This window comes from Pyrgilauda ruficollis, unplaced genomic scaffold (assembly GCF_017590135.1).
Source record: "Pyrgilauda ruficollis isolate IOZ18807 unplaced genomic scaffold, ASM1759013v1 scaffold93, whole genome shotgun sequence".
Taxonomy (NCBI): domain Eukaryota; kingdom Metazoa; phylum Chordata; class Aves; order Passeriformes; family Passeridae; genus Pyrgilauda; species Pyrgilauda ruficollis.
Window position 1 is genome coordinate 2,851,588 of NW_024531377.1, and position 23,676 is coordinate 2,875,263.

The 23,676-nt window shown below is 38.9% G+C and overlaps 1 protein-coding gene across 1 annotated transcript in view; it reads right to left on the reverse strand.

The window, feature by feature from the left end:
- Positions 1-823: 823 nt before the first annotated feature.
- MSH2 (mutS homolog 2) overlaps positions 824-23,676 on the reverse strand; it is a 46,131-nt gene continuing 23,278 nt past the window's right edge. Inside the window, exons 7-16 of the mRNA XM_041489426.1 lie at positions 21,710-21,909; positions 16,452-16,561; positions 14,310-14,433; positions 13,115-13,265; positions 10,749-10,846; positions 9,462-9,707; positions 7,782-7,986; positions 7,298-7,545; positions 3,275-3,447; positions 824-1,229 (exon numbers count right to left, since the gene is read on the reverse strand). Coding sequence (XP_041345360.1) covers positions 1,059-1,229; positions 3,275-3,447; positions 7,298-7,545; positions 7,782-7,986; positions 9,462-9,707; positions 10,749-10,846; positions 13,115-13,265; positions 14,310-14,433; positions 16,452-16,561; positions 21,710-21,909 — 1,726 coding nt within the window. The 3' untranslated portion in view covers positions 824-1,058. The remainder of the gene's footprint in view (positions 1,230-3,274; positions 3,448-7,297; positions 7,546-7,781; positions 7,987-9,461; positions 9,708-10,748; positions 10,847-13,114; positions 13,266-14,309; positions 14,434-16,451; positions 16,562-21,709; positions 21,910-23,676) is intronic.

Consider the following 23,676-nt stretch of genomic DNA (forward strand, 5'->3'; position numbering starts at 1 on the left):
CCACAGAAACATCTGGTTGGAAAAGACCAAAGATTATGGAATGCAACCATTAAGCCAGCACTGAGCCATGTCCCTGAGTGCCACATCCACCTGTATTGTCAATACCCCCAGGGTGGTGATTCCAACACTTCTCCAGGTGGCCTGTTCCATGGTCTGACAACACTTTTGGGGAAGAAGTTTTTCTTAGCACCCAACGTAAAACTCCTCTGGTGCAATTTGAGGCTGTTTCTTCTTGTCCTGTCACTTGTTATATGGGAGAAGAGACCAAACCCCACCTGGCTACACCCTCCTTCCAGGGAGCTGCAGAGAGGGATAAGGTCTCCCTTGAGCCTCCTCTGGTCCAGGCTGAGCCCCCCAGCTGCTCCTCATCAGACTTGTGCTCCAGACCCTTCTCCAGCTCTGTTGTCCTTCTCTGGAGTCTCTCCAGCTCCTCAGTGTGTTTCCCATAGTGAGGGGCACAGAACTGGACACAGCACTTGAAGTGTGGCCTCACCAGTGCCCAGTACAGGGGGACAACCACTGCCCTGCTCCTGCTGGCCACACTCTTGCTGACACAGGCCAGGATGCCATTGGCCTTCTTGGCCACCTGGGCACACTTAGATGGTTTTTTTCTAAAGCAGCACTAATATAGAATTAGTAAATCTACAGTGAATTAATGAATATAATTGCATGACACAAAAAAGAATCATGGCCTAGGACAAAGACTTTGTGTACGTACTGCTGCTTTCTAAGGCTCTGGCAACTGTTTGACACCTCAACTGTTAGACTTTCTAGCAGACTTCTGGTAAAGCATTACACATTCTGTTTGTGCAGTCAATAACACTCAATATGAAAAAACATTTTATTGCAAACTTCTAAAAGGACAAAATGATCCCAGCTAAAGCAGGAATCTGGCACGTAATGTGCTCAGAATTTTTTACAAAATAATTACAATCCAAGAAAAAATGCCTACATAAATGAGCACAAGTATCATAAAGTATAAAAGCTACAAGACAAGAAAATTATAGTTCTTTCAATACAAAGTATGTTTCAGGACCTGTATCCTGTTCCTGCACATTTCATGATGTAACTTTGGTTCGAGAAATTATTTCATTCACAAAACTGTTGTTCTTTGCCAATACATCACTTCTCAGCTGTTTCAACTTGACTTTAATGTCTTCTTCTGACATATCTGTCAGGGGCAATGCTTTCACTTGACAAAGAAATTCCTGAATTATCTTTTCACCTTCCTGAAACAGAGAGAAGAGAAGGAAAAGAAAGCAGAAAAGGTGTTTAGATTGCAAGCAGGAATTTTCCAAATTCTCTACAGATATAAAGTATTGTTCATCAGCAGAAACTCAGTGCAGGCAAAAATCATGCTTATTTTTGTCCTTGCTATCAAGTTCTGAACACCAGAATAAACCACTTACACTGGTACCAGAACTTCTTTTTCAATGCATGAGCAAAAAGCACCAGTTTATCAGCATAAATACAGAATTTAACACTGTAATCTCCTGCAAGTGTTCCACATTTAATTCCAGTGTGCAGCAACATGAGGTGAGGACTGCCAGCAGTACTAGCACCAGAATGGTCATATTACCCAAACTAGTTACTTTTAGAAGGGACTGTCAATCAAAAGCAATGCTTCAATATGCAAAAGGAAAGGACAAATTGTAACCAGGCAACTGCAGAGTGGCCGTCACCAAGGAGAACAGATGATAATTAAGCTTTATGCATATGCTTTTACACAAACAGGCAAAGTGGAACTTCTAAACAATCTGACTTGAGCAGCAAGAACAAACATTGCAATGAACAATATTCAGAATCCCTGTATTGGAAACAACTGGTCCAGAATGCAGAAGTTTGTCCAGTCCTCTGCATTGCAGAATTCTACTGAAAAGTTCACTTAGTTTTCCTCTTCTCATTTAAGACTGATGCAGTAGTTTTCAGTGCAGAAGTTTCCAAAAAGTAATAGCACCCTTTTGCCTCTACACACGATGTTAACCAAGGCAGACAAATTCTCTGGGTGAGACATCTAAAGCTCTGCCATTCTATTGCCTAGAGGGTTTATGGTATATTTTGTATTACTGAAATACTCAGGAATAAAACATGATGCTGTATTTGTCACAAGCGTTTGCTATGTCAATTTAATTTACACCAACTTAGGGCCACACAGCCAGGTCCAACTAATCTAAAAATTCCTTCACCACGATGCCTGACACAGGAAAGGTAATTGTGGAGCAACTGAGGTAGCTGGAGGGAAAGTCTTCTGGCAGTAAAAAGCAGAACAAACAAGAGATTGTTCATCTAAAGCATCAGATCCACTTACTGAGCCAGAACAACAAATGCAGTTGACCTCTGAAACTGAAAATAAAGTAACAGGTAACAGCCTCTGTCTAGAGCAAAGGCTTTTTAAATGCAGGAAGTGTTCTGGATGTGGACTAACACTTCAAGGCTTCCATACACTGGAGCAGTCCCAAGGCTGCAGAAGGAGACCAAGGCGGTACCAGGCTGTGGAGCTCCAGGCTGACTGCTGGGACACAGAACAAAGCTCTGAAGCAGGTTTGCATGCACACAGCAAGGAGGACCCAGCTACACTGGACAAAAAACAGTGCAAGGCACAAAGCAGCTGCACTGGATTTCCCAGGAGGCTGCCACAGATGCCACTGTCAGGACTTAATCCAGCAACAAGACAACACAGATATTCTGTGAAAGCTTCCTGCAGCCTTTGTCTGCCTCTACACTACCTGCTAAGGAAGCTTCTCTAAAGAAACTTCACTTTGTGACACCGATAAATCAGGTGTAAATCAGCCATTCCAGGTACTGATTGCTGTGTTCTTTGATGTGATCAGCTTCTGAGATGTGACAGTTCTCATGGGACATGGAAGGGCACAAAGGAGAAGGCTGGGTATTCAGCTTTTCTCTGGTGTGAGCAGATCTGATCACACTGGGCTCTAAGAACATCATGGCACCAATGAACACTCAAATAAGGGGGAGCAAAACCAGATGTGACCCAACTGCAGAGCCAAGAATATTCTACACAATGGTAACAAAAGCTGTATCTTAAATCTGTGTTTTAGATAAAATTCTTGCCTACATTAACTTGAAATTAATCTAAATCAAACTCACTACCTGTGAACATCTCTTCAGCTCCTAATGAACATCATAGCCAAGTCATTTTGCAATGGAAAAATACATTACAGGGTAATTATCCTCAGGCTTTGGGGGAATCTGAATCCTTAAATGATTTTGCTTCAGTAATTCAAATTTTAAAAAAATATTTCTGACAGCAAACCTCTCTTTCTCTGTATAATTTCTTGGCTGGTGGTTCTCCTTCAGATTCCTTGGACTTGCCAATGTTTTGAAACTCCTCCAGCTCCAATGCTTTCTCTCTTGCACTTTCTATCACATGTTTTGGGAAAGCCGCCAACTCTGCTACATGTATTCCAAAACTCTGGTCACAAACACCTGGATGCAGAGAAAAAAACCCAGTTAAGAATTATCAGAAGATAATATGGCTACACAGAGATTACATGGACATGCTTGTAATAGTTCTCTGTTCTCAAAAATTAAGTGCATGACATTATTTGGTTCTCCTCAACACTTCCTGATTTACCTTTTCTACTAAAAATGATAACACAAAGAATATGCTCTTATTTAATTAAGCTCTATTAGAGCAGTAATTGCAGAGCTCCAAAGTGCTTCAAGAAATGGAAAACTCTTCAGGCAGAGAGAACTTCCCTCTAGTATTTGAATCAAATCAAACAATGATTTTTATTAAAGCATTTTGGCACAGTCTGTAGAATATAATAATTTGCATGTTTTTAATAGGTACCTCTGAAATTTACTCTATACCTATACAAATATATATCTGTGTGTGTATAGATAAATATTAAAAATGTTGTATTCTCAATCATCTCTCTCCTCCTTTGCATCTGTACCACATAATTCCTCAGTCTCCAGGAGTCATCTTTAATTATATCAAAATCTCTCAACTGTAACTTCACACTTACTTCAATTAATACACTGTTTATAAAGTGTTCAAGAAAAGTCCTCATAATTGCTCAGAATATGTAAATTATACACAGCTACATAAAACAATTTTCACTTCAGTATCAAAAGCCCTCTGATAAAATCTATCAACTCTTATTTGTTTGCATTATCATAATTCCATTTGTCCTCCCACAGATATTACTACATCCTTTTAATTCTGGTCTCCAGCAAGGAGTTAAGAATAAATTAATTACACTTGCAAAATGACAGGGTTTTTTGTTAACTAATCATCTATTAAATACCAGGTAACCAAAGAACAGATGAAGAAAAACTTAGTATTCAGACTTTTTCTGTTTTATTAACCCTGTAATCTCCCAGCTTTCTTAAAGGAAATTAACTTATTTAAGCAGGAATTAGTCTTCTTGATTTTGTTTTAAAAAGACACACCTCCCCAGACCCAGAGCTAACTCAGTTCTCAGCTCAGAGAATCCTGAGCAGAGGCCTGGAGAACAGTACTTCATGTGCCTCCTCTTCCAGTGATTCTGTCACTCTTCAAGCACAAAGACATGGTTGAAAACACTGTGTAAAAGTTCCTTGTCATGCTTTTCAGGTCTGGTTATGCATTTCAAACTACATCAAACCTGCTGTTTTTTTCAAAGCACAGCTGTATCCCAGCTGCCTATATGCACATCCCTGATGGAGCCATATAAAAATTCCGAAAGGGAAAGAACACAACACTAAATGCAAAACCTCAGGTGAGAGACGGATATCTGAGTGGAGACCAGGTATTTAAAGATTAAGATTTCATAGTGTTGCATCTCCTCTGACAGAGGTTTAAGTAGGTAGATAAAAATATTGTGTCTCCATGCTGAATAGCACTTCCAAGAAAATGGATGGAACAAGAAGACACTGCATGTACAAAGAAAAGATGTGTATGACTAAAAATGGCAAGACTGATTGAAGAAAAATATGAAACTGGGCTTCTACAGTTCTTATCATGACCAGAATGGCTGAATTAATACAGGTTTTAAAAACAAAAGGAGTGGGTTGAAGAAAGAGAAGCCACCCAGCTGTCTAGGGAATATTAGGGGGCTTCATTGTAGGAGCTGCTGCTGCTGCTCCAAAGGATGCAGAAGGTTTTGATATAGTGTATATTGACCCCCTCCTCAACCAACATGCCCCAACTAAGGCACCCAAAGATGGCTTGTTTGCAGAGTCTGCACATCACCATCTCTTGCTGCACAAAAACCACCTGGTATCCATGTACACTCGCAGCAGTTTATGACTATTTTTATGCAGTTCCAATGCCACACTAAGCCACCTTTTAAACCCCACTTTGAGCATGAACCTTCACTTTGTGGGAGGAGCTCAACATGTGCTGGAGAAGATGGGGAACAGCAAACCAGGAAAGAACCACAGACACCTCCTCTCCAGTGGGCCTGGCTGGGAATCAGGGCCACAGCAATTTGGAGTAATATTCAAGCAAAAACTGGGCATTCCCTAGAAGCAGCACTTCTGCTCCTGCTGTGATTCCCCTTGCTCAGAGCAGTCTCCCACAGCTTTACAGAAATGCACCCAAAACCTAACTGCAAGATTATACTCAGAGGGGAACACAAAATTAGAAGTGGTCATACATGTAATCTAGGGGCAAGAAATGAAGCAATTCCATGGATTTAAAACCAGAAGAAATGAGTAAGAAATAGGCAGTCAGCAATGACAGAGGAGTAAAACCAGCAAAGTATCAGATCTAGGATAGCCAGAGTGTTCTACAGGAACCCTGTTCTACTCATTCAAGTGTTACCTAACTCATTCCTCCGCTCTGGAACTCAGAAGAGGAAAATTAAGAGGTGCACAGAGCAAGAAGGAGTACTCTGGCCACATTTTAAATCAAAACCTCAACCCAGAAGTTGCCAACCAGACTGAAATACTCTAGTGAGAACAATCCAAAATCACTGTAGAGTTCACAACTAAATTAGAATGCCATAAATGGGCACACCTTGCAAGCCACAGTTACAGCTCTGCTTTATTTAGCAATAAATGCAGGCTCCTGCTGAAGGGAACAAAAACAAATTATGGGGATATAGGGAAACAGGAGGAATAGATGGAATTTATGCCTAATTAAAAATCGTTTAATTTAATACTGAAAGGAATAACTGGATCCACTAAAAGACTTTAATTAAATACATCTAACTGAAATTATACTAACAAAACAGGCTAATTCTTGTTTCATTGTGATGCCATTTGCTAAAAATTACCCATATGATTTTTCCTACATCAAATTGCTGTATAAATTGGGCAACGTCAGACTAAGTCTTATTACAAAGAAATAGACATTATTAAAAACTGTCAGCACATAAAAGGCACACTCATTCCTTTTAAAAGCACAGTTTGAGAAATGTAAGTCTCTTCCATCAGCAGGTTAAAATAGCTGTTTTAGGAAAACAGAAAATAACCTTCTGGAACCCTCCTCTCTGTCTTGAAAAAAGAAAAAGGGAACAACACAAAAGCATCAACCTGAGTGGCAGAAATAGCCTAGACAGCTTAAGAAATAATCATTAACACCACCACCTACTGTGTTCACACGTGGACAGAAGAATATATATATATATATATATATATAAAAACCCAAAGCCTGGAGTATGACACGAACTGGGGGGGGATTTTTTTCCATTACTGCTGGAACGCTGGTCACTGATTATTTTAGACTTTCTGTGCCGACAAGCACTGACCCCCAAGAGAACACTGCAATTAACCTGAAGCCATAGAGAAAGCTTCCAAAATTGAATAATAGAACTAGGATTGTAAGTGTGTAGTTTGAATAGAAATGTGGAATATCACACAGTAAAAAGCTTAAAGTTTTCAAATATAGTAATATATATAAAACAAAACAGAAGTTTTAGAGCAGAAGCCAGTCCTAGTTTTTCTTCACCTTCTTCTTCATGAGTTTAAGTAATGTTGTGTAATTAGATAAAAAAGTCCATACTGAGGATCACAAGTAGTTATTAAGTTAAAAATAAAAATCGTTTAAGTGTCATGCCTTAATTAAACAGTTTATCCTTAAGACTTTCTAGAAAGAGAAATGTGGCTCCATTTTTTAATTTATTAGTAAAGCACTGCAGAACTCACAACTTATAAGACTGTAATATAAATAAAAACTAATAAACAGCTAAATCCGAACAAAAAAATACTCTATCACACATTTAACCCCAACCTTAACAAAAAACAAAAAAAGGAAAAAAAAGGAAAAAAAACCAAAACAAAACAAAAATCCACACATGAAGATTTTTCTCTCTCAGGGCAACATGAAGTTGAGACACAGCCTTACCTTCCCTGACACGATACAGCATGGTCAGCGTGTCATCGCTGGTCAGAGCAGTGACATGGAGGTTATTTACTGTTGGCACTTGGTCAGCAAGAGCTGTGAGCTCATGGAAGTGTGTGGCAAACATGGCAAACCCACAGATTTTGCTGGCAATGTATTCTGAGATAGCCCAGGCTAAGCCAAAGCCATCGTAGGTTGAAGTTCCTCTTCCCAGCTCATCAATGATTATCAGGGAGTTCTCAGTTGCTGTCCTAAGAACACAAGAGCATTTGCAAAGTTTGAGAGCAGCAGGAACTCTGGATATTGGAGTATCACAAGTTATGCTGTGGATGCAGAGCACGGAGGAGGCAAAAGACCCAGCTGAAAAGAACTTGAGATTCTCCACTAAGATTCCCCCCAAAAGAAAAATCTCCAATGCACCTCTCTAAGAGAGTCTCCTTTCCCATCACCCCCAGCCAAGACAATCAAACAAAAGCACAGGACTTGCCTAAGGATTGAGGCAGTTTCCAGCATTTCAGCCATGAAAGTAGACACTCCTTTCAGCTGGCTGTCTCCTGCTCCCACCCGAGCCAGGATACAATCCACAATGGTTATTTCTGCAGACTCACAGGGCACAAAACACCCAATTTGGGCCATGAGAACAATCACCCCTGTCTGTCGGATGTATGTTGATTTTCCCCCCATGTTAGGGCCTAAAGAAGAAATTTTCCAAAAATTAATTGAAAAAGCATCGTCTTTTTACAATTCAACAGTTTTTTTAAAGGAGAACAGGCTCTAAATTAGAACAAAGAGTGTTTAAATTTATTACTTTCTTGCCAGAAAAGAGCAGCAAACTTGTCCAACAGGTGCAACAAGTGGCTCCAGGGCTAACAAGGCTTGCTTGTTTGTCTTACTGAATGCTCCTTTTTCAAAAGAAAGGCGATCACAGAAAATTAGGGGCCTTCATAAGTTTTGGGACTTTTCAAAAGTATAAGCAGTCATCTAAGGTTTTCATACCTAAAACTAATAAGCTTTAAATTAAAAAATTATCAGTATTTATTTCTGCTTAAGAATGGTAATAATTTGTTTTCGCCTCAAAGAACTATTAAAATCTCCCTGCAAAAATGAAACAGCTTAGTTACAGACTGGGTACAAGCTAATGGGTCACTCAGAATCAGCAAACCCAGATATTAAGCAGTTAATTGTAACTGACATACAAATGAAATAAAAAGTATTATGCAGAAAACTGATAATTAAAACCAATTTTACACTTTTGCTAACCAGAAAAAGAAGCGTGTTACTATGCATTAATTCAGATTTTTGATTTTTCTTTTTTGATTATAAGTGCTCATTAATCATTCTCTAATTTCAGATCTTTGCTACTCAGAACGTATGTTAAGGACATCTGGATGGAAATTAAGATTCAATTAAATCTATAAACACTAAAAATGTTTTAGTGTGTAGTAAAATTATCTTAATTACACCAGAGAAAAGGGTAAAAAATGGTACAGTCATTGAAACATGTTTTGCATTTAAAATCAACTTTAGTACTTCACAAAGAAAGCATTAACAAAGTACAATTGATGCCTAGTGGAATTTTCCAAATCACTTTAGCAGGGTCAGGCTTTCCAGCTCCTGAGGTTGCCTGGTTTGTGGAGTTACATTCACTAAGGTGTTTAAGGAAGGACTAATTTCTTATTTTCTACGGTCCAGCAGCCTCTCTTTTCTTCACAAACGACTCTTTGTAAATTAGTGATCACCTTCTCCAAACAGTGCACTACAACTAAAATGACAATAACCAATTCCACTACTATTAGTTTGGATGATGAGAAATATGCCTGTATGTACAGAAACATATAGAATATCCATTGTCAAAGGTAACATTTCACATGAACACTGTGGACATTTTTTAAAAAATATATAATCAAAAATAGCAATAAATAATAGCTTACAAATACCCTCCCTTCTTTACCAGAGCTAAATCTCATTCCCCATGCAGAAAGATGAGTAACTCAGTAGCTGCTCGCCCTTGACGAGAGAAATTGTTTCGACAGAATTTTATTAGGTTGCTGATTTGTTGTGCTTGCTCTTGATCTGTTTTTTTCTTTTTAAAAAGAAATCATTATTGGAAATACTCGAGACATTTATAAAGTAAATAACAAACAAAGAAGAGAACAGCGACATTTACCAGTAATAATGTGGAACATCTGCTTGCCCTTCTCAAAGGTGATGTCGTTGGGGATGAAGGCCACCTCATCCTGCACCTCGATGCAGGGGTGCCTGGCACCTTTCAGCACAATCCTGCCCTGCCCCTTCTCCAGGACAACGGGCCGGACGTAGGGCACGGGGGCTCCGTTGGACACGTGGGCAAAGCTGACAATGGCATCCAGCTGAGCTATCACATCATTCATGCTCTGGATGGGCTCTGCATAACCTGGTTTGCACAGAGGAGATGGAAATTCAATACCATTAGCTATGCTTTGGCTCCTGCTGAGAAGGTAGCTTGAAGCCTACACGGAGTCCATCAAGTTAATTCATCTGCAGTAACAATTTTCTTCAAGACTAAAGTCATCTCCCAGGAGAGTCTAGGATGCAATCCTGAAGTTCCCATGCCTTGAATACCAAGGAGACTTCTTCAGACTAAGAAAAGGAGGAGGTGAGGCCATGGTGCTTAATTTCCCTCATCTGGAAATCCAGCAAGTTTCCTTCATGAATAATACACGGCATGATGATGCTCATGCAAGCAAAGACACGAGAGACACAGCACAGACAGTTCAGACACAGCAACCATCTGTGTTTGTGTGAATGATGGGAGGGAGGTCTGTCAGATACAGAGCCTGTGACACCAGGCTAGATGGCCCAGCATCCTCTGTACCAGCTTTTGAAGTTTTGGTGTTTGGTTTTCTTCTGAGAAAGGGATGAGGGACCGGAGTCTACAGCCCAAATTCCCCAGTGTCTCTTCTGCTTTTGGTGAAGGATAGTAAAGAATGTCCTGTAAGTAGGCAATCTTGGACCAAAATATATGGAAATAACTTAGGAAACCAGTTATTTTTTATTGCCGTATAATCAGTGACTAACTTCATCTTATATTGCATATCAACGTTCTTAGACCTCAGGTCCCACTCCTTCAGTTCTCTGCTGTCCTTTACCTCTTCTGCTGTCTGGGTGAAGATGCCCCAGGGAGGTAGGTGGAGGACAGATGTGACCCTTATGGCCTTAATTTTGTTCCTATTATGTGATTAGCATTTGCACACACCTCATCACTGCACATCTGCAGCAATGCCAGGAAAGGGTCCGGCGACAGAAGACAATTCATACTTCAAACTTTCAACAGCTGTCTGAAAGCCACACCTCACTTTTCACACCAATTCTTTGGGCAGTATTACAGTTTGTCTGTAAAAGACCCTCAAAGAAACAGCAAGTCCTCCCTCCCAGCACTCCAGATGGTGACACACATCAACAGTGGCATATTCACCTGAAGCAATGTTGATGATTTCCTTAACAATTGCATTCTGAGCCTCTTCATACTCCTCCCTGTTCCTTATATATTCATCATTGATGGCACTCAGTTTGCTGTGAACAAAACAAGAGTATTTAGAAGTTGAGATGTTCTGCCTTCACCTACAGTGCCAAACTTTTGGCCTCCTCATCTGAGTCTATACCGAGTGTCCCCAGATGTTTCAACAGCAAGGCTCAGCACAAAGAGCACAAAGCAACTGAGCTACAGTTCATCCACACCAAGGCAGTCTCAAGATTAATTCCAAGTTTAAGATCACCAACAAGGGCCAAACCAGAAATTCTAGCATCAACACATGACATCATCATCTAAGTTTGTTATAGAGCTGCTATGTGATAAGGACTAGCTCTTAAACCTAAACTTCTGGCTATTTTGCTACATTTTGCTGCTAAGCAACTGTGTAATTAGCGCAGAGTCCTACAACAGGCTTATCAGATCTGAAGGCATTGACTTCCTTCACTTAGTAAAAACCTAAGTTAATTACTGTCACTATGAACAGGTTCTGATCTTCAAACTAAGGCAACCTGAAATAAAGACAAGAGTTTAAACAAGTTTTTATTCTTCTCAAGCTTGTCTCCTAAACAAAGAACAAGACTCTGCAAGATTGAATAAGAAACACACCCAAGTAGTGTGCCCACACTACAGGCAGAAGTCAGTCTTGTGCTTCCAGTACCACCTACAGAAGCAACTATAACTTAACTAAGCACAGAGAAGTCTTTTTTATTAGTGATGCATGGGCTGCCTCACTAAGGGAAAGTAACAGATGACAAAGTACAGGTTCTAAGTACATCTTCTCAGTTACAGAAAAGCCTACCTTCATCATACATTTAGATTCAGAACCTATTTGGAACTAGAAAAAGCTGTTTTGCATTTCAGAGATGTTTTTAAAAAATATCCTCCGAATAAATGTTAAAACAAAATGCAATTAAGGTTTACACTTTGTTCATTTAAGTATATTGGTGCGAAATACACCAACATTGGTGTGAGCCAATATGCTTGCCCTCCTTTTCAAAGATAAGGATTTATAACTATGGAAGTGAGTGATAAACAGAAACCAGCCTCTACACCATCAAGAAGCTGAACACAAGCCAGCAGCGTGCCCCTGATGCAGAGAAGACCAAGCCCATGCTGGCTGCACTAGCCAGAGTGGACCCAGCATGTTGAAGGAAATCGTTCTTCCCCATTCTTCCCCTCTATTCAGCACTCCTGAGATGACATCTCTGGTTCTGGGTTTTTTCTTCCCAACACTGAACCTGGAGCAGATGGTCACCACAAAGGTACAGAGCTGGAGCACGTGGCACACCAGGACAAGGCTGAGAGAGATGCCAGCCCAGGCTGAGAGCATCTGAGGTCAGCCTGGAGGGAAGAAGGAGCAGACTCTCCTTGGAGGTGCAGGGCAAAAGAATGAGATCCTCAGATGCCAAGTTTCTGTGAGGAAAATTCTCATTAGATCTGATTAGGAAAGTTTTCATAAATAGTAATTCAGCACTGGAACCTGTGCCCACAAGGCTGTGAAGGACACTCAGAGGATGGGCACTTGGGCAAAGCCTTGGGCTACCCCATCTAAGCTTGAGATAGGATCTGATTTCCAAGGTGCATCAGCTTTGAGTAAGGGATAAGAAGCAGCCTTCAACCTAAGCTATTACCCAGTTCTGCATATGTAACTTTCTGCTTTGTTTCCTCTGTGTAAAAACACTGAAGAACAGAGAAACATCTGATGACTGATGCAGCCCCTACTCCTGCTAAAACGCTTTAAAAGAGCTAAAATTCAACAAAAAATATAGACTTTTCAGCTGATCTGCATCAGAACTGCTGTCCAGACAAGGACACACTGAAACAGCTTCAATGCAATTAGCCTGAAGACTTAAATTTTTTTTAACAGATCAATCAAAAGTGCCACAGAATTGAAGTTCAATACACAGGACTAACAGAATTAGAGAAGATTTGGAACAAAGGGAAAAAAAAGGTAATCAGCAACAGAATTCTGCATGTCACATTTGGTGATAAACATAAATAGCTCCTTCCCTACTGCAGCTTGTGTCTGTATAAACACTCACAGTAAAAGCAATTATGATACTTGCTGCAGCTAAAACAGAGAAATTAGCCCAAGTCAAAGGACCAAAAATAGATAACATAATTGGCAACATAAATGGGGAATACAGCTTTCAACATAAACTCTATGCCAGTCCTGCTCAATATTTCAATCTGTGAGTCAATTAAAAAGGTGACAGTTTGAAGGGAATCCAGTTTACCAGCATAATTATAAAAGAGCAATTCTATTACTTTCAGAACAGGCTTAAAAAACTACCAATATCATCTCATACCTGTTAGTAAATTTCACACCATTCTTCTGTGTATCAATGATTCCATATTTCGAATTGTTACGGAGAGCTTTTTCCTCCTTACAAGTTACCCTAAAGTGATGCCCAAACTGTGAATTTGTCTCCAGTTTGATACTTTTGCCAGCTTCCAAACCTTTCAGATGAAAACAAAGAAAAAGAAACTAGCTGTATTATCACAAATCCTGCAGCCTGTGCTATTCCTGCCCACCAGCCCTCAGTTTCCATGATTTAGCCTCTCTTACATGACCTAATTGAGTAGAATTGCTTTGCTTCTGTACAGCTATGAGAAATACCCAGACCAAACACAAATATATGGATTCGTTCTCTGCTCTTACTTCAAGATGCTCTCACTTCAAAATGCTCTCAAACTGCATATTCAAATCAGGCTCACAATTATTGCTATGAATTCTCCAGGAAGGTGAAAAATGCAAGGACATTCTGCACTGCTGCTGTTAGCACAGCACCTGCACTCTTGTAATCCCTCTACTAACACAAAGTTCTCTTACAAGATTTCTCATTTCATCCCTACACAATCTTGGCTTTCCTTCTTCTCATCCAGGTATCATCTTTACACTTTAAAAAAATTTTTTTAAAAATGCAAGCTCTTAAAGGTGTAACCCAAAACAAGTATAGTGTTGCCAATTTTCCTTGCCATATTTACATTAGAAGTTGGTGGCTTTTTCTTAAAGTTTGCTCTTTCAATGCCCAATTCATCAGCTGAACATGGAATCTTCTGCACAGGAAAATCAACACTTTAAATGTCTCATTTGCTTATGAATTACATTTTGCAAGAACATCAAAAGAAAGCTGAATGGACATTCAGGATAACGCACAGAAGAGGGGAAAAAAGTCACAGTGCAGGTCCTCAAAGAATGTAAAACAGAACTAGACTTAGCCAAGAGTTTGATGAGTTACAGCTCTACAAAATGGATTCTGCAACATGTATGATCATTCCTGAAATAATTTGGAATGTTTAAAAAAAAATTAAGACCAAGTTATAAGCCAAAAATCTCTCTGTTTTCAACAGCTTGTACTGCAACAACCAAAGTCCCCCCAACTCAGTAATAAAATAATGCAAACATCCTTTAACCCTTTAACTTCTTACACCAGTTTTCATCACCTGATTGCAAAACATTTCACAAAGGAGACACAAATCAAACGCAGTTCCAAACCCTACCTAGTTCTTTGGCTGCAGTCTTTAGTAAGGCCTGCATTTTTTCTTCCAGTTCATTCATTTTCTCTCTTAATTCTGTTAAATTAGGATCAAAAGAAGCCTTGACAAGAAATTCATGATTCTCCACCTGGAGGAAAAATAACAAGAAAAAATATATATGAACATAAGCAATTAGAAAAAAATATCTTCCTGATCATACACGGTTACTTTTACATAATAATTCACACTCAATTTTTTATACATATATAATGTTGTCATGCAATGTTGTTTGTGATAGTTGGTGTCTGGCTCAACTGCAAAACAAACACATCTCAAATGCTTGTTTTCTCACAGAATGTACTTCATACACACAAAATACACCGATTTAACAGACTCCTTTCTGCTGAAATGGAGTTATTTGCAAACAAACGACTGAGCAGTAGGCAGGGCAAAAAGGGAAGTCAGAGGGAATGAAATTGTCATGTACATGATCTGCCTGCTACCCCAGACTTAGGCAGCTAACCGAGACAGAGTGTAAAAGCACAGGGTGCTTCAAAACAAGAAGCCTTTGGAAACTGTAGTTTCTGAATCAGTAATTTCTGCCCCAAAAGAGACTCTAGAGGTTTAGGAAGGAACCTACATAGTTTCACAAAAAATCCTACCAATTTCAACCCAGCTCTTGAGTTGAAAAGCAGATATGGTTCCTTCTAAGCTTAACATTTTCAGAGGCAAGAATGAAGCATTTCATCTTTTTGTTGTATTTCATCTTTTTTCTCTCCCTTCCCTGTGCTTCCACTGCCAGGTGGCTACGTACCAAAAGCACCACCAAACTTTGAAGTTGCCCTGACTTGAGGAGGAGGTTGGAGTAGATGGTTTTTCAAAGTCCCCTTGTGATTCTGTGATAAACAGGAATGGAAGTGACAGTTTCTCAACTTTTATTACAGCTAGGTAAATGAATAACCATATCCCACGCTTTTTGAACTTAGATGTTTCTTTTTATATTAGAATGGATTATTGACATAATTTAGTTGCTATGACAACCTATCCTTCAATTGCACTCAGAATAGAACTGCGTATTTTATTTGAACTCCCTCAAAATCCAAGAGGAATTTCAAGTCAAAGTTCAAATTGTAATGTTCATAGGGACAAAGTTTATTCTTCTGGTAAAACCAGCGTTGGCTTATCTATAGACATTTTCCAGTACCTTGAAGAGGGGGAAAAAATCAAACTTAACATGCCAGATTCTATGGGATTTGACCAAAAATAACTGACTTGTTATTCTGTTTAGAAGGACAACAAAACATTTTTAAAGTAGAACCTGAAAAGAAATTTGAAGAGCTGGACTATGAAGGGTGAAGGCTTAAACAGCTGTTACCTTTAAAGAAAACAGAGTCCCAGGGCACACAAACTGCATCAACAGATGGTCTGTAACTGGTATAAAGCTATAAATTTCTTCATTACCATACATCACAAATTACAGCAACATGTCAATCAAAGAAGTCCTTCCATAAACAGTAAAATGCAGTTGATGGATGCACAACACAATACAAAGAAAGAAAAGGCAGGGCTCCTGCCTTTGGATAAAAGTATGTATGTTTAAAATTTTTAACCCACTGCAGTTCTTACAAGTTTCAACAAATGGCCCTTGCTACCATGTCTGGCACGTATTTAGGTAGTTCTCTTGTTTCTACAGTCAGCTGAGACCTTCACTTAGGATAATCCTAACCCCTGGTTAATCAAAAAAACTGAAAATCCTAAAAGACTCCCCAGGTAATAAACATACCCTGGGCTACATTCTGGGTTTGAGACATGTTACTGTAACTTTAAAAATACAAAGTAGAGAAACGACAAAATTACTTCTCCACTTTTAATACTGATGAGATCTTTAAAAAATAGTTTCAGGTCCACAGCATCAATGCACCCAAAGCATTTGTTCACTAGCTAGATAATTTCAGATAGTGGGTGAATATCCTGTTGAGTACCCTGATACACTAATAACTGCCTCCATATATTTCTAAATGCAGCATGTATTTCTATATGCAGCTAAATTACCACTAGCTACTTAACAGAGATGATCAATTAAATTTAGTTCATATAGAGCAGATTGCAAAGTTCAATAAGAAACTTTAATTGCTGAGTAAATTCCACCCACACAACATTTCATACCTTTTCCATGTCCAATGTTGTTTCTATCATCTCCAGAAACTTTGAGAAGTCAGAGCAGATATCATTAAGAGGTGTTATAAATACAGCCAACAACAACATCTGGTGAGCTCCTGTTACAAACAAACAAGAAAAATTATCATTCACAAACCCCACAGATTTACCAGAATTCACTTATCCAAGACAAACAACACAACTGCTTAGCTGGTTAGTTTTACAAAGATGGGCTATGACTATTTCACTGAAACATATGTACCTTTTTCTAAAATTGGCATTATCCCATCTACATTCTGATTAAGCTTGTACCTATTCTGTCACCTTTGTTCATAACTGGGGGTACTAATTCCCTTCTACTGTGAGTAAAACAACAAAACAACAAACAACAGTATAAAAGCAAACCCATTGTCTGAATATTACCAACTCTTGCACATAAAAGTTGACATGCTTCCTGCAAAAATGTAGGTCTTATCTTCCACACTCACAGCTTTCAATTCTTCTTAATAAAATATTACACAATACTGGGAATATTTGGTAATTACAAAATGGACATAGCAATTGAAGTGTATGTTATCAGCTTCTTATGTTCTTATGTTTTCCACAAAAAAAGACCACATATTATAACCAGGTTTACAGTAACTTCCTTCCACTAGACAAGAAGGCATCAAAATTAACAGAGATACTCTGTAGCACCAAGTCAAACTGCACAGAACACATATTGGCTGGAAGTCCATGGAACACCAAAAGCATTGAAGACCAAGAGCAGTTCACAGTTAAATTAACATGCACAGATATCACCAAATTTGTGAAGGAAGTATTTTCTGCAGGTACACATAAGCTACAAATAAGCACCTATATCCAGCAGCCAGCTGTGGGAACCCTCTGTGAGTAAATGCATGTTTACATCTTTGCAGCAACTTCAAGCTATGATTTAATCACAAAAAAATTAGCATTATTGACTAGATGATTTACAAAAATGCCTCAAAATGAATCCAGTGCTATGAGCTTAGACTCACTGAATTACATACAGAATCATGTTGCTGCCTCTAATGCTTACAGGCAAGGCTTTGCACATTAACAAGAGAAATACAGAATTAAGCTCTGGATATTCCAGAACCTCTCAATTTCTTACCAGACTAAGAAAAAAGTCCTACCCTTTGCTTAGAAAAAGTGCCATAGAAATTTGTGGAAAAAGTGCCACAGAAATTTATAGAAGTCACACAGTGAGGACATGATTACCCAAGCGAATCTCTCCTCTCTCAGTTGAAGTAGAAAGAAAAAGTTTGGTTTGATTTCTTCTTCTACCATGCCTTTTTGCTTCCCCAGTCCCTCAAACTTTTAAAGTGAAAGCTCTAAACTGACTAATATCTATTAATAGAGAAAAAAAATTACATATTGTTGAGAGATTACTGAACTTGCAAAAATGGAGTTTTCTGCTGACTAAAGATCTTCAAAACCAAGAGATATGAAATAAAGATTGTTTTCAATTCCAAATTTCTTGCTTGCTCTCTTAGTATCTTGGTTTTTTCCCTCCTGTAAGAAGACACATCTAAACCAACCTATAAAATAAAAGCAGTCAACAAAGAAGAAAGAAACTGAAGAGATGAAAAAGTTTCATGTCCATTCTTCAGAGTGGGCTTAGCAGTTCCCAGTGCTCCAGCTGACAGAATACATGGCACACACAACGAAATGAACTTCAATATTCTTGAATCAATGAAAAACAATTGTGCTTGAACTTAAAGTAGCTATTATCATTTGTTTTCTTGAGTAGGGAAGTTTCATGATGCCATTTCATTATTTAAGCTTGAAGGGTACATTTTGGACACCATAGGAAATGTCACAAAATTAGAATATATTAGAATATATTAATTTATTAAGTAAACAAAATACTGATGTATTTACATACATTCATTTATATGGGTCCAACTGATACACTGCAAAATTTATTTTCTCTTTTAATCCAACTTCAAACTTGGTATCCAGCACTCAAAGGAAGTAAAACAGTGGAGTCAGAGAATAATGAGGGTTTATAAAAGTTATTTGCACATGCTTTTCTTAAAACACCTGGCATTACAAGAATATGAGCAAGAAACACCACTGAAAAATTCTAAATTAAACTCCAACATGTCTTGCACCTGTATTCATTAACTCATAGAAAAGATGCATAGTAAAAAAAATGCTCTTTTGCACCTACTCAACATTATTAGGATGGAAAGTAACCACTGAGAGAAAGACTAATAGAGCTATGTACCATCAAAAGCAGAGATGCATATTGATCACAAAGCCTCCCTGTGCCCAGGTGCAGTTTTTAATTTAAACCATAATTTACTTACTGAAGCACAGACAAGTGTTTATTACACATGGTAAAGACTTGACTATTAATATGGTTTAAAAATGTTGTCTGGCAATTAAAATAAAACACTAATCTTCAGACTTGAAGCACACAGTATGGCAGCAAAATGACACTGCTCTATCAGGGCAAAACAGACAAATCCCGATGATTAAGGGCACCAGTCATTTGGATAGTGCAATGGAAAGTGGGATAAAAGGAAAAGAACAATGGAAATTTGGATTAAAAAGAGTATAGGTTTTCTACAGGTAGATAATATCCATATGGTGCAGCATCTGTCTGAAATACGGAATGCCTGAGACAAAGGAGACTCTGCAGACCTAATCTGGGCTCTTCTAAAGCATTCAGCATGGTGTCACAGGAGGTGCCAAGGTGCAAGATCCATGATTTACGCCATGACCAGAGGGCAGATAAAGAGGACATCACCCACTTGCAAAAGATGAACGAGCTGCAAGGAAGGACAACAGTTCCTCCAGGGCTCACAGAAGCATTTATCTTTTTAAGATATGTGAATTCATGTTAATGCAGAAAAGAAGGCTGCTTATAAATGTCACTTATATATTTATAAATGCTTATAAATGCTTATAAATGGAAGCTATCAGTAGCTTATACTGGAATAAGATAAATCAGAAATAAATCAACACCTTGAAAACTGGGCTAATAGAAATGAAGTAAAATGTAATACTGAATAAGATGACACACTGATAAAAGTGTTTCCACTATGAGTGAGGGAATAATCAGTTGGATATGACAAAGGATGGGAAACAGCCAAGTTTGACCACAACAGTCTGTAAGACACCAGCGCAACAGTCTGGGAAAGAACAGGACTGAAACAAGCAGTAAGGAGCATTCAGTCACTGTATACAGTATGGTAAAAACACACCTGACACCCAGCACACAATTCCTGTATCCTGCATATTTACTGACTTAAAGAGTGCCTGAGATGGGAAGGAAGATGCTTCAGCAGCTTCTTGAAGACAGAAGTAAGGATACACATTTCATGCCCCAGCAATCAGAGTAATGAACAACTGCTCCCTTTTGCCAGCTAGAGCAAAATGAGTTGATGACTCAGAGTTCTTTCCCATCTCTATGCAGACTTCTTATGGCCAAAGCAGAAAAAAGCCATCTTCACTCATCACCCCCCTCCTCAGCTTTCACCATCCATAAAAACAAGGATTTTAACAAAACAATGCTTCATTTTGAGGGAAAGGCACTCACAACTGATGGCTCTGTGGTTGTTCTGTATCCCCATAGCTGCTCTATATCCCCACAGCCATCCATAGGCAAGGGAGTTCTGAAACTGGCACATATTCAGAATTGTCAAAAATCTTTCTGACTTTCCATCCCTTGATGAGTTACAACATTCTGTACAGCCAGAAACAGAGAAATTACCAGATCCAGTCTGAATCACTCATGTACAGTGAAAACTACCAGACCATTCATGTACTTTGAACAGGTGGTACAAGTAAAAGAAAAATAAAAATAACACACCACCTATTTTAAACTATCTTTAATATACTGCTGGTGATTGCCCTACTAAGTCCAACTGATTCATCTGTAGAGCAGGAAGAACCTTTTGCAGTCTATTAACTTTTCCATATGGTGAGCTTAGCAGTTTGCCTTACACAGCTTGCTCCCCAAAACTCTAAAAATGGAATTGTTTTCCTACCCCAGTGTTATGACAGAGGAACTCTGTTGATCCAAATGGCAACTAATATAAAAAGAAGTAAACACAGGAAGCCACAATTCTGAACTAACACCTCAGTATAGGATGGGAATCCAAGAGCTCCATGTCAAGGTTAAGGCAAGCAGAGTCTGTTTGGAAAATCCAAATGGACACAACTGAGACAGCTGAAGAGTGACACAGCTCTTTAAAAATAAAAACAAGCAAAAGAGTTACATCTGTCAGTTCTCTCAGAGTTTCAGATCTTAAGTGCTCACGGAAATAACACAGACAATAATGGAAAATTGATTTAAGATTAATATTGTAGAAGTTTCATTACTTGAAGTTGTAAAACTGTAGTACAGGAAAGCATAAGACACTGGGTAGCTTTATTTTCTAATCAAGTAGAGGAAACAAATTTTTGTAACCGTACCATTTCAAACAACATTTGTTTTTCAGGCTTTGGTGCTTGCTTTACACAAAGGGAATTTCTAACAAATTAATGGGCTTCAACAGAAATTAGCTTTCTGGTAGGTTAGAACTGCTATTGCTAAATTGAATGCTGATCTTATTCTGCATTTTCTTGGTAATACACATAAAAGGAAAAAAACCAGCAGCTTTTGTACTTTCTATACTTGCTTGTCACAGCATTGTGCTTCCTACTAATAAGGACTGGAAGAAATCCTGCCATGTTACTTGTATCAAATACAGGAGCATTATGATTTAAAAAAAAAGCCATTTGAGTTATACCACTAATACTTAAATTGGGGGGATTTTGTGTGTAATTACAACCCGAAGTGGATGACAACACCATTGTATGAATGATATCTTGTTTGTAAGATCACAGTAAGAACACAGCTTTTAAAGACCAGGTATTATTTAAATATTGAGGAAAAAAGGCAGTAAGAACTAAACCAAACTAAAGACACCTGATACAACTGCTCAACAGTTGGTCAGGAATTCCTAGAGACAAGTCCATGTCAAAGATTCCCACACCACCACCCAACAGTACCAGAATCCCAGCTACACTCTAACTGGAATGCATTTTCCTGCAAAGATTTGGCTATGAATATTCTTAAGTATCTGATTGGCATTTCAGAATTTCAGCTCATTTAAAATTCAAATGTGTTTAAGCTTTATTTCTGCAACAAAAGCACACAGAGAAAAAAGTCATCTTTGGAAATCTACGCTCTATTTCTTTGCATCATCAGCATACCACAAAACATTGGGAATAGATAGGGGTAGCAATACCTTCATGTTTTTCTAATGCTTGTACAACATTAGGCAGTTGATTGATAGCCTGGAACATTCGGTAACAGTCTTGTAAGTTTGCTGCTTGTCTCTGAAATTTCTTTGCCAGCCGGTTGAGGTCTGGAAAGCGACGTAACAGATCTTCCTGAAGGCACTGACGTAGTTCTGGATCCATCACAAAAGCTTCAACCAAATTCAACCTACATGAGAAATTCATAACCATGATTAGCATAGCATGGTCTGTAATTCTTTTATATCACCAGTTATCTGACAGTTTCTATCTGTGTTTTCTCTATGGCTGTATCCATTGGCCAGCTTCCCTGGTAAAAAAAAAAACAAAAAACCCAAACCAAAAAACCAAATTAAAACAGGACAGCACACGAGCTGAGAAAGCAAGGAGATTTAACTCATGTCAAGCTTCTGTAGTTTTGAACAGTCAGGGTTTCTAATGAACAGCATTGGAGTGCAATTGCCACAAATACCAACACCTATCCTGCAGGTAAAGCTGACTCAGAATTGACTCTGAGATTAATCCTTTCCCTTCACTAGCAAAAAAGTCTTCCAGTAGTCTATGGAAGAAGAGGTATTAAGCAGGAAAAAAAAACCCCACTGCTGGCAGAGTTTAGCTCCCTGTGGTCAAGGCCAACATGGACAGTGTGCAGCTGAGCAAGCCTGGACCACGGGATGGGAATCCTCACGGTGGGAAGGCACCTCTGCGTACTGACTACTCCAACCCCTGCTCAGGGTCACAGCTAAAGCCAGCTGCACATCCTGGGTACCCCAAGGATGGTCCCAGTGTCAACCCTGGAACACAGCCCTTGTGACTGACCTCCATGGGGACATCATGGCCCTGAGCCTGGCAGCTGGGTGAGTTTTCAGTGCACCACACCGCACTGAGCAGTGAGCTACTACTGACCCACTCCCTGCTCTGTGAGAGGTAACAGGAGACAGCGACGGCTCGAGCCACAAGAAGCAACATTTCCTGCTCTTCCATTATCCAATTACCTAGTTTATCTATTGTAGAAGGGACAGCCAGCCACAATTTTCCCTCTGTAAATCCATGCCAACTACTTCCAAAGTACTGTTTGCCTCATGGCAGGCATTGGGGGACTGCACTCTTATCAATGAGGGTACTGTCTGTCAGCCTTGTCATCACTGCCTCCCAGCTTGCCTTCCCTTGCTGTTGCTCCCTTACATTTTGGTTTAGTATTTTTTTGGGTTTTTTTCTCTGGTTTGTTTTTGTTTTTGTTTTTTTTTTAATTTTACGTATGGGGGCTTTAAAATAGTGAAATAAATATTCTTTACGTGCTCAAAGCAAGCATAAATCTCAAAAAGAAGTGACAGAGCATTAAACTGAATTTCTCTACTAGAATGCAAGCAAATTTCCATACATTTTTTTGGGGTTTTGCATCAGTCAATATTGCCATCTCTACATATTTTGCATTTGCTGTTAAAAAAAGGAAGTCGGACGTTGTTAATTTTGGAATGCCTGGGAGGTCAGTGTTCTTTGATCACACTTTCAGAACACCAAGGAAGAGCTCTGCCTCCTTCAGAGACCTCCCCATATTACATGCTGTGCTGATTTCTAACCAAAAATAGCTATATCTATGTAATAATAATATCTAAATAATATCTATCAATATCTTTGCTTCAGCAGAGAATTAATTTTATCTAGAGACATGCAAGCAAGAAAAGGACAGCTTCCACCACATTATTCCTGCCCGTTTGCTTACTGGCAGAAAAATGCATTTGTTTCAATTACAGTAACATCTGCACTTGCAAACTGCACTGGAAATTACAATTTTTTTATCATTCTGACAGCAGTAATCTCTACATTACACACTGCAGTGCTGTGCAGAGTGCCAGACACTGGCAGCACTACACAGGGCTTAACACAGTCCACTGCCTCGAGTAATTAACAAAGACAGGAAACAAAGGCTTTGGCTAAAGCAACACAAGAGGTAGAG